We start from the raw sequence: 15807 nt of genomic DNA, 5'->3' as shown, positions 1-15807 counted from the left end.
GTCATATCTAGGAGCAGAGGCAGCTGATTCTAGCTCTGCCACTGTAAATAAAACATTTCTGAGTACCAGTAAAAGACAACAGGAAGATAGGCGCAAAAAGGATAGAATTGTTCAATGTTTACTTTCCCTTGGTTAGTGTTGCAAGCCAGTGAAAACCACTACAAAGTAGAAAACAAACAGCAAAATAAAACAGTTTCATATGAAGTCCAGAAAAAATGTTTTGAAAGCACACAACAAAAAGGTACTTTGCAAAATACTGCCATCAAACCAATTTAAGATGCGTTTTTGTCCCTAAATCTGAAAGGAAAGATCCAGAAGATTAATGGTAGAATCTATTTAACCCTTACAGGTTTGGTTTTACGGTTTCAAGACAGTACTCAGGTTAATGCTTCTCTTTGTGTTTCTCAAAGCTTACTCCAGTTTAATTAACTGTTGATAAATATAGTAGAGACTTTTTTGCACCAGGAATACTTTTCTTTACCCTGTATGTCTTTAATTGATCCCTTATTAACTTGAGAATTGCAATAGAAAATAACTAGTATCAATGTGAGATTCTTCATCAATTCATTTTAAACCAATATAAAAGTTGACTTTGGACAACTTTTGTGTCTGTGGCTGCTATAATTACCTTAACATGATACCCCCAACTAATTAAAAAAAAAAAAAAAAAAGACTTCACAAAAACTGTCTCCCTAGCTACTGAGAGCTGAAAACACTACAAAGCTTGTTTGCACCTAATACTTCCTCTTCCTCTTAGGCAAATTAAAAGAACATAGATTCCAATTCTGAAAGTGATTACAGTTGGAAGCTCCCAATTTAGAGTGTTACTAATTACCAAGAAACAATTTTGAGGCTATTCTAATAAAGAGAGGAACAAGCTAGGGGGGAAAAAAATCGCAAAGATGCAGGCATTTTGGGGAACATCAGATGTTGTAGGAAAATTCTTATCTAGCATTCTGAACAATGCTGAAAGATACTCCTGTATTTTCCATTGTTTCCTCCAGAGGCAGGGCTAGAAGAGGAGGAATATGACTATGACGATATGGATCCCTGTATCACACAGTATTTTGCTTTTCTACCTTGGGGAAGGAAAAAGAGAAAGATGTGAAACACACAATGCAATGAATTCAACTGCCTTCAAAAACTGATTTCTGAAGTAGAACTGTAAGCACGTTTTCCACTATGTAGGTTAAAAGTGAGGAAGGGAAAATTAAAACGAAACCATGCACAAGGCTTTAGTATGTCACAAAAACTTAATGCAAACATCTAATATAGTAGTGATCATGCAATTGTTTCTAAAAATGGTTACAAAAAGTGGCAAAGCATGAAACAGGTAGTTAAAAAGGCAACTTCATGCAGAGTGAGTTTGGACAGTACATACCCAGATAGGATCTCTTGGGAGGTGCTTTAATTTCTTCATCCTTACTATCTGCAGCTACATAAAAAAAGTTGAGGGGGAGAAAAAAAGGAAGGAAAGACAAAATAGACTTGTATGATTAAATGAAACAGTGGGTCTTTTAGTTCAAGTTTAGTCAGTTAGTATATTTTGCTTATAAAACATACAAGCCAAAAAAATATATGACAAATTTTAGTCTCCATGCTTTCTATAATGCTTCCACCCAGTGACATTAAGATAGGGTCAAGCAGCAGGAAGGCTCAGAACAGCCTCAGTGAACATCCCCAACAGCAATTTACTCAGGGGGAGAAAATGAAGACTTAAAAACATTGGAAGAGAAAGCTAAACTCTCACTTCATATGTTTTTCATGATCACAGAAAACAAGTCGTTAGCCCAGCAACATTGAATATGTACACACACATGTATAATCCGTTAAGACAATACAGGTGCATTACCTCCTGGAAAAATGCTGCTCTAAAATAGTTTCAAAAAGCCTCAGCTCAAGCTACTCAGATCAACAAGGACAAAGTAGACCCCATCTGCAATCATTCTGCATCCTAAAATTTTTAACTCTCCTTTTCCTGCCATCTGAAAACCACATATCGTACAAGAGTGTTTTCCAGTGACAAAATCAGAGCTCTTCAAGAGATCAAGATGCTATAATAAGATACAAGTTATAAAGCAGTTTAAGAAAATAAGCAGCTGGAAGGAAGATAAAACTGGACAAATGACCAGACATAATCATCTTTGCGTAACACCAGATAACCATGTAAGGAGCCTTCACTGTACTGTAAGAAGAAGAGATGTCTAAGAACCTGTTTTTAACAAAAGTTGCCCGCTGGCTTTCAGCATAGTTCATGTACTCAGGGTGCTTGACATCTGGCACAATGCCTTAGGCATAACTGCAACTGAATCTTTGTTGAGAAGAGAGTGAAGGCTTATTTTGGGGAAGAAAAGGAAGACCCTTAGTAGAGTGCCACTCCAAGCATATGAAGACTCTGTCCTGGCCTGTCAACGTTTCCAAGAGTGACTAGATGTATTTGTGAGCAACTTGCTTCAGCCTCCTGAAAAGGCCTTGATTCTGGAGTCAAGAAATGAGTCAGGCATGTGGATTTTGTTCTTCTGTATCTAGCTCTCTAGCATGGTAGCATCATTATGACCCAGAAATAATACAGCATTTTGAACAAAACCACCTTTAACAAAATAAAGCAGCACTGAACCTTGAGCCTTTCTGTATTGAGTCAACAAGACAGCATAAATACAGCTGGACTGACACCAATTTAAATACCGGCAATGAATAAGGCGAGCTGTTACCACAACAATGGTGCCTGGATATCTACATGTAAAACATTCAAGATTGAATTAAAATGGTGTTAAATAAAGTATAAAAGATGGTAAGCTATTATTCATGCCTGTTGACTTCATCTGAGGACTTCTTCACATAAACACTACCTTTCATAGGTAGTCACATGCCAAGAGAAAACTGGCCTATCATTAGAGGGTTTAAAATAAAGTTTTTGTTGTTCTCTTGATGTTTTGTTTTTTTTTTTTTTTTTTCTTTCAATACAGAATAGTTCAGTTAAAAACTGGCTATACAGTCAAGTGTAAAAAAAAAATACAACAATTGGACATATAAAGAGGGCTTATTCTCTTTTCAAGCAGTACCTGCATTTTAAGGCTAAATTTATGTATCCAGAACAAAAAGACAGAGAAGACAGCACCAGCACAAGATGGGCTCTGGCACTTTCAACTTGCTTTCTCTTTGCAAGACTATTATTAAGTGACCTTACTTTGAGAATAATTAAAATAAAAAAAAAAAAAGGAAAAAAAGGAAAACCGAAAGGGTTGTTAGACACTGGAACAGGCTGCCCAGGGAAGTGGTGGAGTCACCATCCCTGGAAGTCTTTAAAAGACGTTTAGATGTAGAGCTTAGGGATATGGTTTAGTGGGGACTGTTAGCGTTAGGTCAGAGGTTGGACTCGATGATCTTGAGGTCTCTTCCAACCTAGAAATTCTGTGATTCTGTGTGAAAAGGTAACTCCGACATAGTTCAAGATATACCGATAAAAATATATACTAATGTGACAAGGGAGGAACCACAGCATTTACTAGTAATACAAGAAAGCAGTAAGAACAACTTCACTTTCTAAATATTTTGGATTGTTTTGTAGAAACATTCAGAGGGAGGATAGAAATTAAAGAAAAAGATTTAAATCGAAGACCAGCCATCTGAGGGATTATAAATGACACTATCATACAGAAATCTTGCACTTTCCACTCAGGATTCTGAAAGGTTCATGAAAAACACTGACTTCAAACCTAGCTTCCCACTAACCTGGTGAACTATGAGGAAAGAAAGTAAGTACACAGATTTATCAGTTTGTCTGAATCACCATAAAACTTAAGATAAGATTAGAAGTAGGATTAGAAATGCAAATCTCACTCGACATGCTTGAAATATAAACCCTCTTCTGCCAAACTTGAAAGGAGTTTAGTATGAAATTAAATGTTCTGAGACATCCCAGTAGAGCTCGCAGAGGGTCAATGTCCTCAGTGTGTCTGTTCTGTCCAGTCTGATGACATTTGAGATTGATTTTTAAGTAAGAGATGAAAAATTATCACACATAAGAAAAGGATTTTAACTTGTCTCAAAGTCTGTGGGAAGATGCAAGCATTCCAACAAAAAGAAATAATTAATGTCCACAAGTAAAAATCAGTCTCTTTAGCTACTAAAACACGTAGCAAGCTGAGTTTCAGGAAGAAGGATCAAATGACACAACACAACCTTGAGGAGTTTCCACTACCTGGTATAAAAAACTGTATGTCTTTCAGGAAGGGATGTTTAAAGAAGGCTATATGCTAAACTGAATAGCCTCCCTTTTTGTCCAAAGGTTACTGAGGAAGCCTGCAAGAGCGTGCATAAACGTGCACAAGGATAATTTCACCTCATAAAGTGCAAACAGAGAAACCTTTCTGCCAGTTCATGAAACGCAAGCATTGAGAGGCAGAAAGCATACACATCCCTCCTAAATACTCCCCGGATTTACCTGCTGCTAAATATGGATGAAACTAAGTTTTTAAAACATTCATCCTGCCAGACTAACAATAGTAGAGGACACGGCAACTTTTGTTCAGGAGGTGCAGTGCAGTCCCCCTTCCACATGAATTTACTTAACTGAACAGTTTCACACTACACTCCATAGTAAGCAGGGATAGAAGTAGTTTCCTCAAGTATTAGATACATTACCCTACCGCACAGTCAGTATCCACTGCCTTGAAGGCCATGAATATGTGGAACTAAATCAGACCCTCAATTTTTAGGGAGTGAAGGAAGAGAACAGATGGAGAGAATAAATTATGCATCCATATTGGTAAAACAACTGCCAAAATTTTAGCTGATAGTATTAATTCTGATCTTGTTGGTAATAAGCTGTAATATAAAATGTTGTAAGTCAAAGTCATTCTAGATAAAAAACAAAAACTATCCCTTTCATGTCATTATCTGGGGGAGGGGAGAAAAACAAAGACATTCTGCAGAACAAGAATATTTGATTACATAAAGGATAATAGTCTGGTCCCAGCTGGAAGTATCAATGCCTAAAAATGAGATAAACAACTATATAAAAATATATGTGAAAGTTCCCAGAACTCCCACACTAAAAAAAAAAAGTATACAAAAAGACAGTTTTGCATCTAAAATATGACAACATCTGTTTTTATAGCCAATAATTTATTAAGCAGAAAATAAATTCTGTGCAAAAGCAAGTGTTGGCAACTGCAAAATAAGATCTCAGATAATAGCGTATGATCAGGATCTAACTCCCACCTAAGAACATGGTAGAGAATACAATAGAAGAAAATTTCTTATGCAGGACAAGATCTTAAAAAATATCCAGGTTAGCATAACTGCATGACAGCCAGCTCTGTGTCCTAGGGCATGATGTGAAACATTAAGAACTCCTACTTCCAGACTGAACCAAGACCCATTTAAAATAAAGTTAAAATGTTAAACATTCATCTGGGAGGAAGTGGTTTCAAAAAAAAAAAAAAGTTGAAGTAGCGCTACACTGATTCATCAAGAAAGGAGACTGGGTTGCAATTCAGGCAGAACTTTTGTCCAAAACAAGTGCAATATGCTTTCAAAAAGGTTCATTCTGCAACAACTAGTTCCTGTCACTAACCTGCAAAAGAGCGGCGTTTTATGTTTAGGTCGTTGGACACACGAACTTCAGTGCACAGTTTCAGCATCAGTAACATAGTAATGATCATGATAATGCTTTGCCACAAAAGAGGGGATTCAAAACGCCTTCCAAACCTAAAAAACAAAAACAAAAAACAAAAAGGAAAGGAAAATATATAAAACATCTCAAAGACGACAAATGTTGCATTCAGTTACTTTCATTCTTTCACCCTAAGCACCTGAAAAAGTAAATCCTAAACTACCCTTACTGTAACAGTTGTGAAAGGCCAGGAAGAAAAAGTCACTAGCTAAAACCAGATGCACATACAGTAGGCTCAGAGTCACAATCCCCTTACAGGAGTAACAAGGTTGTTGGATAAAACATCCTCCCTGTGGACTGATCCTAGAAACTGTGAAAATAGAAGCTTTAGTTTTTGTTTCTCAAACCAGCAGCAAACCTAATATATTGAAAGGACAGGCAGATTCAACAGCAGTTGAAACAGCACAGAGATTGGAGGGTTGTGCTGCAAGAAGACCAGCTACATGTTCTTTCTATATATTTAGCCCATTGATTTCACAAGGACATCCGTGCAAAACTTCTCTCTCTCTCTTTTTTATTGTTGAGGACATTTGTCCCATAAAAAATACCCACAGCTCTTAGCTTAGTAGGATTAACATAACTTCCTCCTATAGAAAAAGAAAAAAATATATAAGCCTCATGCTTTGTCTGCCTCCAGATATCTGAGCAGCAGGTCAGCAAAGCACACCAACTCACTCATCAGGTTATATCTAATTTGGACCAAGGTTTGGGAAAGAAAGAAATCTAAAAGGTACCAGAACTGAACATTCACACTTTGTCCTCTCTTGCCCTCTCCTCCTCTTCCACCCCCAGCCCCAAATTCAATTTCCATTTGCTCAGAGATGATGTGTGGTGGGGCCTACTGAGCTTTCCTGAACGTAATACAAAAAGAGAAATTTGGATTGTGGTGAGTCTCTGCTGAAGGGCTTTCTCTTCTATGCTTGCATAAGGTTCTGCCAGGTGAAAACAAGATCCTTCAGTGCAGACTCGTGGCTCCAAGTTTCTCTTCCTGCATTGCTTGATGAAGTTCAGCAACCCTCACCAGACATGTTCCCTAAATGGATTAGGGGTAAAGGGTGGAAGCTTTACACATGCAGCCCTAGAAGGATATTAGATTAACAACAGGAAGGCTACACAACACATGGAGCTGCCTCTCTCTGCTCAACTCTTCTGGGTTTTATGCCTTGAGGACAGAGATGCTGAGAACGGAGAAGATGCATTGCTGTACTCCCCAGCTCCTTCAGCCCACACCATGTTACACGGACCTTTCAAAAGCATTTATTGACACCTTTATCCAAGCACATCAAGCTGCCGGAGACCTCAGCTACACTGCCATCTGCAGCCACGTCCAAGGCCATGATAACCGCCTCTAGACGGTGCCTGCTCTACGGTAAGAAATAATTTTTTATGCCTGGGCTAATTCAGTGGCAGAGCTCTGTTGGTAAAAAACAGGTTCATCATCACACTCTCTTACATGATACTGAATTTACAGGAATTACAACCATTCCAACAGAGCTATATTTTTTTTCTTGTTATGAATCAACTGATAAGGGGCAGGAGACCAGCTTCCTTGGAAATCTTCCTGTACAGAGCAGCCAACCAGCCCACACCAAGGAAAGTGTATAAGTATTCCCTGCCTAATGGCACAGCCAGAATACTACAACACCTTGAACCTCCACGTCATTGTCAAAAACACCACTGGAAGAGTAACAGTGACATATACTTCACTAGGATATAGAAGTCCTACCCTTCTTTCTACCATCGATGGATTTGTGGTGGGCCACAACAGCCAGTATCTTAACACATTTGGAGGACATCATGAGGAAGGGAGTAAAGAACACAACTGATGCAGATAACTGCAAGCACAGCATGCTCTGACTTTCATTGTGCTGGGAAAAATGTAAGGCAGAAGGACCAAATTTGGCCCAGTCTATGTCCCATGCCCGCGATACCAAAACTCATGCAGCCTCTGTTGCTGACTGTGGCCAAGGTCCCCTGAACCACTGCAATCTGCTGCTGTATGTGCCTCCTATTCAGGGAATGAGGAAGAAACAGCTAAAAATTAGTTAGAATTAACACTCAGTTAAAAATGTTTACACCAAGCTTAAAAAACCCTCTCCAATTACAAATACGTTTGCATGTAAAGTCATAAGGTATTCAAGAGGGGCTGAGCTAGCAGTGCAATAAGCTAGAAACTATTATGACAGTAAATCCAGCACAGGTTGCTGCAAGGTTAGTTTCTCCCCGCTGATGAGACCATCGGTGATTCAGTAATGGCTGTGTGACAAATGGATGGCTTAGAGTACAAACATCCACCCACTACAAACACACATAAGCAAGGCCACCTGCTGTCTCGTCGTAACAATTTGCCATCACTACAGCCTTAATGTAAATGAGACTGGAAGTATTATGGCAGATTTTTTATCTCTTTGACAATTAAAAAAGCACATCAGAACGCTCAACACACAAGAATTGTTCTGTAAACAAGATTTGTGAAGATTCTTAAAAAAAAAAACAAAAACGAAAACACAGTGGTTTCCTAAGAACTAGTACTAGTTATATGTGTGAAATAAAGAAGAGGGTAGGGTCTTACATTTTATCAGTATTTCAACAGCCTTAAACTAATTATCGTGTGGTCAGGTGATGAAGACAAGAGGAGGAGACATTCTGGCCACAGCAGAAACTGACTAGTCATTGGCAAAACTATGTAATTCCATCAGTACGCCTCAATCCTACTGCAACAATCCTGCTAATCCAGTCCTGTGAAAAAGCAGCCCAAACTAGACTAAACAGTATCTCTTTTCCTAAAACATCTCTCAAAAGAAGTTGGTTGCTGTTGGTGCAACCAGATCACCACCATCCCGACCGCATGGTTTCCTCCTACGCCCACGGCCACCATTCCAGTGCTGTCTGCTACCCCCAGCAGTGCCCAGCCCGGGGCAAGGCTTTCTCTTTGTGCTGTGCCCCTGCACAGGACCATCACAGCACTGCCTCAGCTCACAAAGGCAGTTCTGCTCACTGCGATAGTAGAAACCACCAAGCAGCCAAAGGTACCACAGGCTTCACCACCCTGGTTCAGCTTTTCCAACTCTTCGGGAAGTTAAAGATCCCAAGCAAGATGGAAAGCGTGCAGGACACTGTACGCCACCACCTCGGCCCCAGGAAAGACACACAGTGCCTTTCTGAAAAGACAGCCCACACAATCACAGAATGTAACCAGCAAGAAGCTCAAGAAAGAAACTAGTTTAACAACAGGATTTCTTTATGTGAGCTCCTCCTTGAGATGTAAATTTCCGGGACACTACAGAGCACCCAAAACAAGCATCTCGCTTGGGCATACAAAGTCCTACTTTACTCTTCGTACAGAACAGCAGTGCACTTTGTACTTGGTATTTATGAGGAGGAGGAATTGCATAGCACTTTTGCTCTCAGTACCTGAGCAAGACTCCACTAGCAGACCACAGGTAAAGCAATCTCTCAGCGTTACATTTCCAGCATCATATCACCCTCCCCGTGTAGAAAAAGCTACCAGTATTCATTTTAGTAACAGAAGTCTTAGAAGTTTCTCCTTCCCACAGTACGTCCTGCAGACCCCACTGCACTACTACCTGAAGTCAAAGCAACACCTGATATCAGGACCAGATCCACAAGCGGCACCATAGGTGTTGCAGCAAAATAAACACGTGTAGGAGCCTACCCCGTCCAACAGCAAGTCCAACACCTTCCTACACATCACCTCCCGCTGCATACCTGTCTCGGTAAGCCTGTTACTAACAGGCAGCTGATTCCACAGACTCCAGCACAGAGAGCTCCCAATTCTACTGGCATTAGCTTTCAGAACCAAGCTTGTTTCAGATGAACTGATATGGAACTGGTAGTAGGGTGACTTTGCTCAGAAATAACAAAATCAGCAGCTTCCACCGTTTCCCTTACTGTCAGAACTTGTTTCCAGAGCTTGCCTCAAGGCAACAATTTTGCAAGAACTCAAAAAATGGGAAGGTTGTGTGTTACTTTCTGTTGCTTGGATTTCTCTGACGTTGCTGCATGATGCTTAGGCCACTGGCCAACAGAACTACATCTCAAAACTCATGGAACACAGATCATCTTCCTGAAAAATATACAAGTCACGTTATACTACTATATGAAGCATTTTATTAACTGCACAACTGAAAAAAGTCCAAAGCCCTCTGGAAACAGCAGGAAGCTTTTGGCTGAACTTTCCCTAGATACAACTAAAATGCCTACTGCTGACTTCTAATGAATCTGTAGTTCTTTTTCCTCCAGCTATTTATTTATTCTGGTTTTAATAATATAAGAAACCATAATTTATTATAAGCTCTGTTTTAAACAAAAGAAGAGGGCAACAAGGGCAGGGAGAGAACTCTCACAAATTCTTCTGCATGCTCCACTCCCAGCTGATTGCACAACTCTTCACCTTCTTATTCCTGTTCTCGATCACAGTAATTCGAAGCTAGGCAGCTGGCAAACTGAAGGGCAGACGCACCAAGAAGGCACGTTCATCTTTGTCACCGCTCTGAGCTCTGAAGCTGGTTTAGTAGATAACGTGTTACTGTCACCACTAGCAAATGTACACTCTTCTCTTTGAACATGCCATGAAACTAAGGGTTTAGGTGGGAGGAAGATGAGGAGAAGAAGCAGTATGCTAAGTCCTCCAACTTTAAAAATTGCTTAGCATTAGAAACAGTGTGATCAGAGGAGAAGAAATTGAAAAGAGGAATCAGGATTGTTATCTTTGCTGTCAGAAGTACTTTGTTCATTAGCTGCCATCACAGTGCTAACACTCCACCTACAAAAATATGCCAAGAAGAATGGGAAATAAATACCTTATTTGGAGAGGAGGTCAAACTCCATGACAACATCAGGGGGAGAGGAGTAGAGTTCTAGGAACGCGTGGAATCTGCCCATTCACAAATAGGAAATGAGGGAATTGTCCCAGAGCTTAAGTGAACAGGCAGAGTAGAGCCAGGAGGGGAGAGTTGGGACTGAATGCCTGGACATCTGTTACGACTGACACAGATACAGAAAGACCAGCACACATAAGGATGAAAACACATAGCAAACATGGCACAAAATGCAGGAATTGTCTGTTCCTGTTGTGCATGGATCAAAAAAATGCGACATTCCGCTCTGTGACCCTTGTATTTAAGAAAAATATATGAAATTAAGGAAAATCTGGAAGTAACAACAGAAATGATCGGCAAATTAGAGAAATGTCTTTGAAGTTGAAATAAACAAACAGCCTTCCTAAGGAATAATTAGAGCCTGCAAAGCAGCACAATTAGAACCTGAGAGTTTTTAAAGCCTACAATTTTAAGTACTTATTTTTGGATCAGGATGGAGGGGAAGTCAGGAAGGATGAATCTGGCACATACGTGATAACAAAGTAATGAAGTGAAACTAAAAATAATTGAAAATAAGAGCCAAATGTCACTGAAGATTTCAAAAGAAAGACCTGTGTTAAGATCTGGATTGATTTGCTAAAGAAAAGGGGAACTGGTCTTATCAACTGGTACTTTGAAAGTCAGATTGGGGAAAATTATATGCAAAACAAAATAAACAGCTCTGTTCCAGCACAAGAATGGATCAAATTATTCAATAAATTTAAAATCGAATACACCACAACTAATTCCTTCCAATGACATATATGATTAAAATAATTCTGCTGCTTATGTCACATTAGCTAGAGCGCTGCATCCCAGATAAGGTACATAGTACCATCAGCTATAGATGACATTAAGCAATTAACAGAAAAATCATTTTGCCAAGTTGCTCTATGGGTGCATTTAAAACATGTTCCAGTAAGTCTGAGGCTCTTACTCTGCTATCTTACTCTAATCAACCATATGGCCAAGAACAATATCCACCCTCAATACTGTATTTGTGACTTACTAGTGTTTATTGTGGACTAGTAGGGATGCCTAATCTTTACAAGTAGAGAAACTAAATATTCCCTCTCCGTGAACACTGAATTATCATTAAGCAAGTCTTCTTTCCTGTCGTTTAGCTAATAGAAACAGAAAGAGACACTTCATTACAAGCATAGATAGAAATGTTTCTGCAGGCTCATGCCTACAGTATAAGCCTGTGGAAGTGGCTGTATCACAAGCCAGCAGCATCCCTTACACTCCTGCTGTAGCCATGCCAGATGTGTCTATGTATATGATGTATGAAGCCATTCAGCGTCACTGACAAGCTCTGAGATGACCAGAACTACTGTGTGTCAAGGAGTAATACTTTTATATAGCTTAAATACATACAGCAAAAAATAAAATAAAAAATAATTAAGAAAAAACACATAACCAACGTAACTGCATTTTCTCTCTTTTCAAATGCTGACAAAGCTTTTAAGGTTAATATCAAATGAAATTTTTCACTATTCACAGTATTTATTCTTCCACACATCTCTTAATGAGATATACTTAAAATCAACTCAAAGTAAGATTTTCCAGCTCTTCCATCCTCCATATCTCATTTAACAGATGCACTCTCTTGGGTTACCTAGGAACTGCCAGCATCTCCATTCGGCTGTAAATCATTTGTATATTTCAGCTTCCTTAGTAAAACAAAACAAAAAAAAATCTTTAATTTCTCCCCTCCCATCAGCTCCTCTACTTTCCTTTTGCTTTTTCCAAAACCTGTCCCATACACTTCTCTTTCCAATGCTTTCTCCCCAAGAAAGCAGAGTTCCAGCGCAACAAGTAGCTCTGATCCAGTGATGATTCCCCCGTTCAACTGCTGGCTATAGTCTCAGGAGAGGGTCCACAGGTTTCCCTGCTATACTGCAACACTGATTTTGCTGGAGAAGAATCCAGAAAGCTGCATACACTTAAGGAAGTAGAGAAGCTTTGAAAAGAAACTGGAAACCAACAGAAGGAAGTGGCTTTTTACCTATCAGTCCTTTGCAGACTGCAAAGCGCTATTTTAAGTCAAAATATTCTTAGAATGACTGTCCTTTGTTGCAGTCATTTCCCAGACTTTCTCACCATTGGTTTCTCAAATATATTACCCATGCTGCAGCATCTACACTATTAGAAGTAGCGAGGAATGTAAGTTAATAAAATTTATTCAGGGAAATCATGCACGCCCTAATAAAACGTTATTTGCTCAACAGCACCAGATCAAGCTACGAAAATAAACACGCCTTTTAACGCTGAGAAGCGTGCTGGAAACAGGAAGAGCGTGCTTTGGGCAACAGCCCACCATTTTCCTGCTTATCAAATGACGATGCTTTCATCTGTGGAGCTGCGGAAGCGAACCTCCCCTGAAGCCAGCTGGCATCGCAGGGAAGGGCGAGCACATCTGGGCAGCGTCCCAGCAGCTTTCAGACCTGCTGGAGGTTACAACGAGCGCGCAGGACCAGGGCCTTCGCTCAGAGCACAGAGCTGGAGGGAAAGGGAAGGATAAAAGAGGAAGAAAAGAGGTCTGACTTAAAATAATTCTTTTTATTTAGCAGCAAGTCAGAAAATGCTGTTTGGAAGGACGGGCGGGGGCAACACGCAGCGCTCCTGCGCCCGGCTGGTTCCACTCGGTGCAGATTCACCCACGAAGCAGCTTTTTGGTGTTTGCGAGAGGGGCAAGAAGCACATAAAAACGGCGTTATTTCCTCGGGGATTCCAAATGAAGGCTCGGAAGCGGGTGCTTACCAGAAGAGTATCCGCAGGATGTTGGCCACCAGCAGCACCAGGCACACGTAGGTGGAGAAGCCCTCTGCGTTCTGCGTGCGGCGGATGTCCCGGTACTGCGGGATGTAGGGCACCACGCCGCCAAACACCATGGCCCCGGCGGCGCTCCAGGCCACCAGCTGCCGCACGGGCACCAGCAGCCACTCCAGGCCCTCCGTCTCCATGGCGGGGGCAGGCAGCAAGGCCGAGCCGAGCCGAGCCGAGCCGCTCTCAGCCGCACGCCTCGCCGGGACCTGGGGGGGGGAGACGGGAGGGCGTGAGCGCAGCGCCGAGCACGGGACGCGGGCAGCGGGGCGGCCCCGCAGCCCCTCCGAGCGCGGCCCCGCCGCCCGGCCGGCTCTCGGGCGGGGCCTCCCCGCTCCTCCCGCACGCCCCAAGCTCCCCCCTCCACCCCCCGGCTCCCGGTTCACGCCCGCCCCGACCTGTTCGCCCCGCTGCGGCCCCCGCCATGGCCGCGCCGGCAGCCGGCGGGGCCCCGGCGAGCTCCGTGACGCCGCGGGGACCCGCAGCGCCTCCGCCAATGGGCGCCGAGGCCGCCCCGCGGCCGCCGTGAGGGGAGGCCGGGCCGTGGAGGGAGGGCGGGTGCTGTTAGCGTAAAATACGAGTGGGTTTGGGAGAATAACCCCGTGGAATTGTTAAAAGTCGTTTGGGTTCGTTTCAGATGAAGAGGAAAATGTAAAAATCATAGCTCATCGACACGCTGCTGCTTGAACACAGCGCAGATCTGGTCCCTTAAAAAGGCCCTCCTTGTTCAGGAATTAGTCACACAAGCTAAAATGATTGCCAGTGCCAGGCTGGCTGGCAGGTGCGGTGACAGGTTGGCTTCAAGCTGCTGAGCCGCACAGCAGCTTGTGCCAGCACGGGGGGCACTGCTCAGGTGTCAGAACAAGCAGCTGAAGTGACATCCTCTGGCAGCGGTGCCAACCTACGGTGCTCCCCGGCTGACCATGACACACAGCCTGGCATGCGAACATCCCACCACAGAAAAACCCAGCAAGGCTCTGACAGGAGAGCCCTGCAGAGAAAATCTACAGCTCGGGAGATAGCAGCTGGTTTTAAACATTGCCTCACCGAGGAAAAGTTCAGCAGCCTACAGGCCTGGGTTCAGCCAGGTGAACCCTTGTAAGGGTTTACATCCAGCTGCTTTTCTGAGGGAGCTCAGGAGGACCACTGCCCTGCTGTAAAAGTGGAGGCCACCATGGAAACAGTACTGCTACACTGCCAGAATCAATCCCAGTAAACTACAGACAAAATAGGTGTATTTAGTTTTCCCTATGGACTGGCAAAGTTCCCCCTTTAAAATATCTATCTACCTATGTATCTATGTATCTATCTATCTATCTATCTATCTATCTGTCTGTCTGTCTATCTATCTATCTATCTTTCATTTGGTAGAACTGTGTTACCCACTCAGAAAACAGCAGCAGACAGGACGCTTCACACCAGGTCTTTGAAGACTAACATTAATCTTCTATGATAACTGCTGTAAGAGCATTGAAATTGGGTACATGAGCAACTTTAGTCGCCTAGTTACAAACTAGCTCCCAGCAGTTAGTATTTGGGTAACAGCACAGGACCTAAACTTCTAATGGGAACATGAACTTTGATTTATTCCAGATTAAAAAATCTGATAGAGATGGTACCTATCCAGAATTGCCCTGTCTTTGGATACAGTTTACACAAGATGAACGTGTTGAATAGACATGGGATGTTTTCAAATGGGTTTTAACATTGGAGAGGTAGAAAAGTATTATATAAGGTTTTGCTTTGTAGATAGGTCTACTGAATTAGGAGAGTTAGAAGAGGCTTGTTTCTACAATTGTATCCATGTAGCCATATTTTCAGCAGAAGGATGCTAGGGCCTTCTGGGACACTTGGAATGCAGGAATCAACCATCCATGTTCAACCAGTTTCAAGACCTTAGCAGTCTTAGCAACTTCTCTGCAGTTTGGGGTCATTTGTTCATTCATCTTCTGGGGGTTGGGGATGCTTCACAGTTCATCACTGCAGCAGCAAAAGTAGCAGATTGCTGCAAGTCTTCTACCTGGTCTGTGTTCTGACAATTCATTTTAAAAGATGAGTATTAAAGTAATTTTATAGTCTACATGAGACAAATGTTGTTACACTGAAGCAAATGTAGGAAGTCCCAGCAAGACAGTCTAAAGACACAATGCAGATAAGGTCTGAGCCTTGAATGCATTGCACAATAAATGCTGTCATAAGGCTTATGTGAATTCCTGCAGTAGCCAAAATTCCCTTCCGTTATCACATTTTATCTCATCCTATAAATAGAGTCACAGTGAGATTAAAAGGAAATATTCACTGTACCGTTCATAAAACAAGTAAATGAGTCTTAAGTACATTGAAATTGACCGTTCCTACCAAGATATATTATCACTAAATCAGCTGTCCTCTTCACTCCACACTTGATTTTTTAAAGCAACCCTG

The 15807-nt window shown here is 41.8% G+C and overlaps 1 protein-coding gene across 2 annotated transcripts in view; it reads right to left on the bottom strand.

The window, feature by feature from the left end:
- SLC66A2 (solute carrier family 66 member 2) overlaps window positions 1-13939 on the bottom strand; it is a 50546-nt gene extending 36607 nt beyond the window's left edge. The window contains exons 1-4 of one of the 2 annotated variants that reach the window (XM_068674687.1): window positions 13782-13939; window positions 13321-13592; window positions 5579-5712; window positions 1382-1435 (exon numbers count right to left, since the gene is read on the bottom strand). In XM_068674687.1, the coding sequence (XP_068530788.1) occupies window positions 1382-1435; window positions 5579-5712; window positions 13321-13523 (391 nt within the window). In that variant the 5' untranslated portion in view covers window positions 13524-13592; window positions 13782-13939. The remainder of the gene's footprint in view (window positions 1-1381; window positions 1436-5578; window positions 5713-13320; window positions 13593-13781) is intronic. The other variant, XM_068674688.1, reaches the window with a different exon arrangement.
- Window positions 13940-15807: the final 1868 nt, after the last annotated feature.

The sequence above is a fragment of the Anas acuta genome, chromosome 2 (assembly GCF_963932015.1).
Source record: "Anas acuta chromosome 2, bAnaAcu1.1, whole genome shotgun sequence".
NCBI classification, from domain to species: domain Eukaryota; kingdom Metazoa; phylum Chordata; class Aves; order Anseriformes; family Anatidae; genus Anas; species Anas acuta.
Note: the sequence above shows the minus strand (reverse complement) of the source record. Positions and strands in the feature narration are given on the sequence as shown.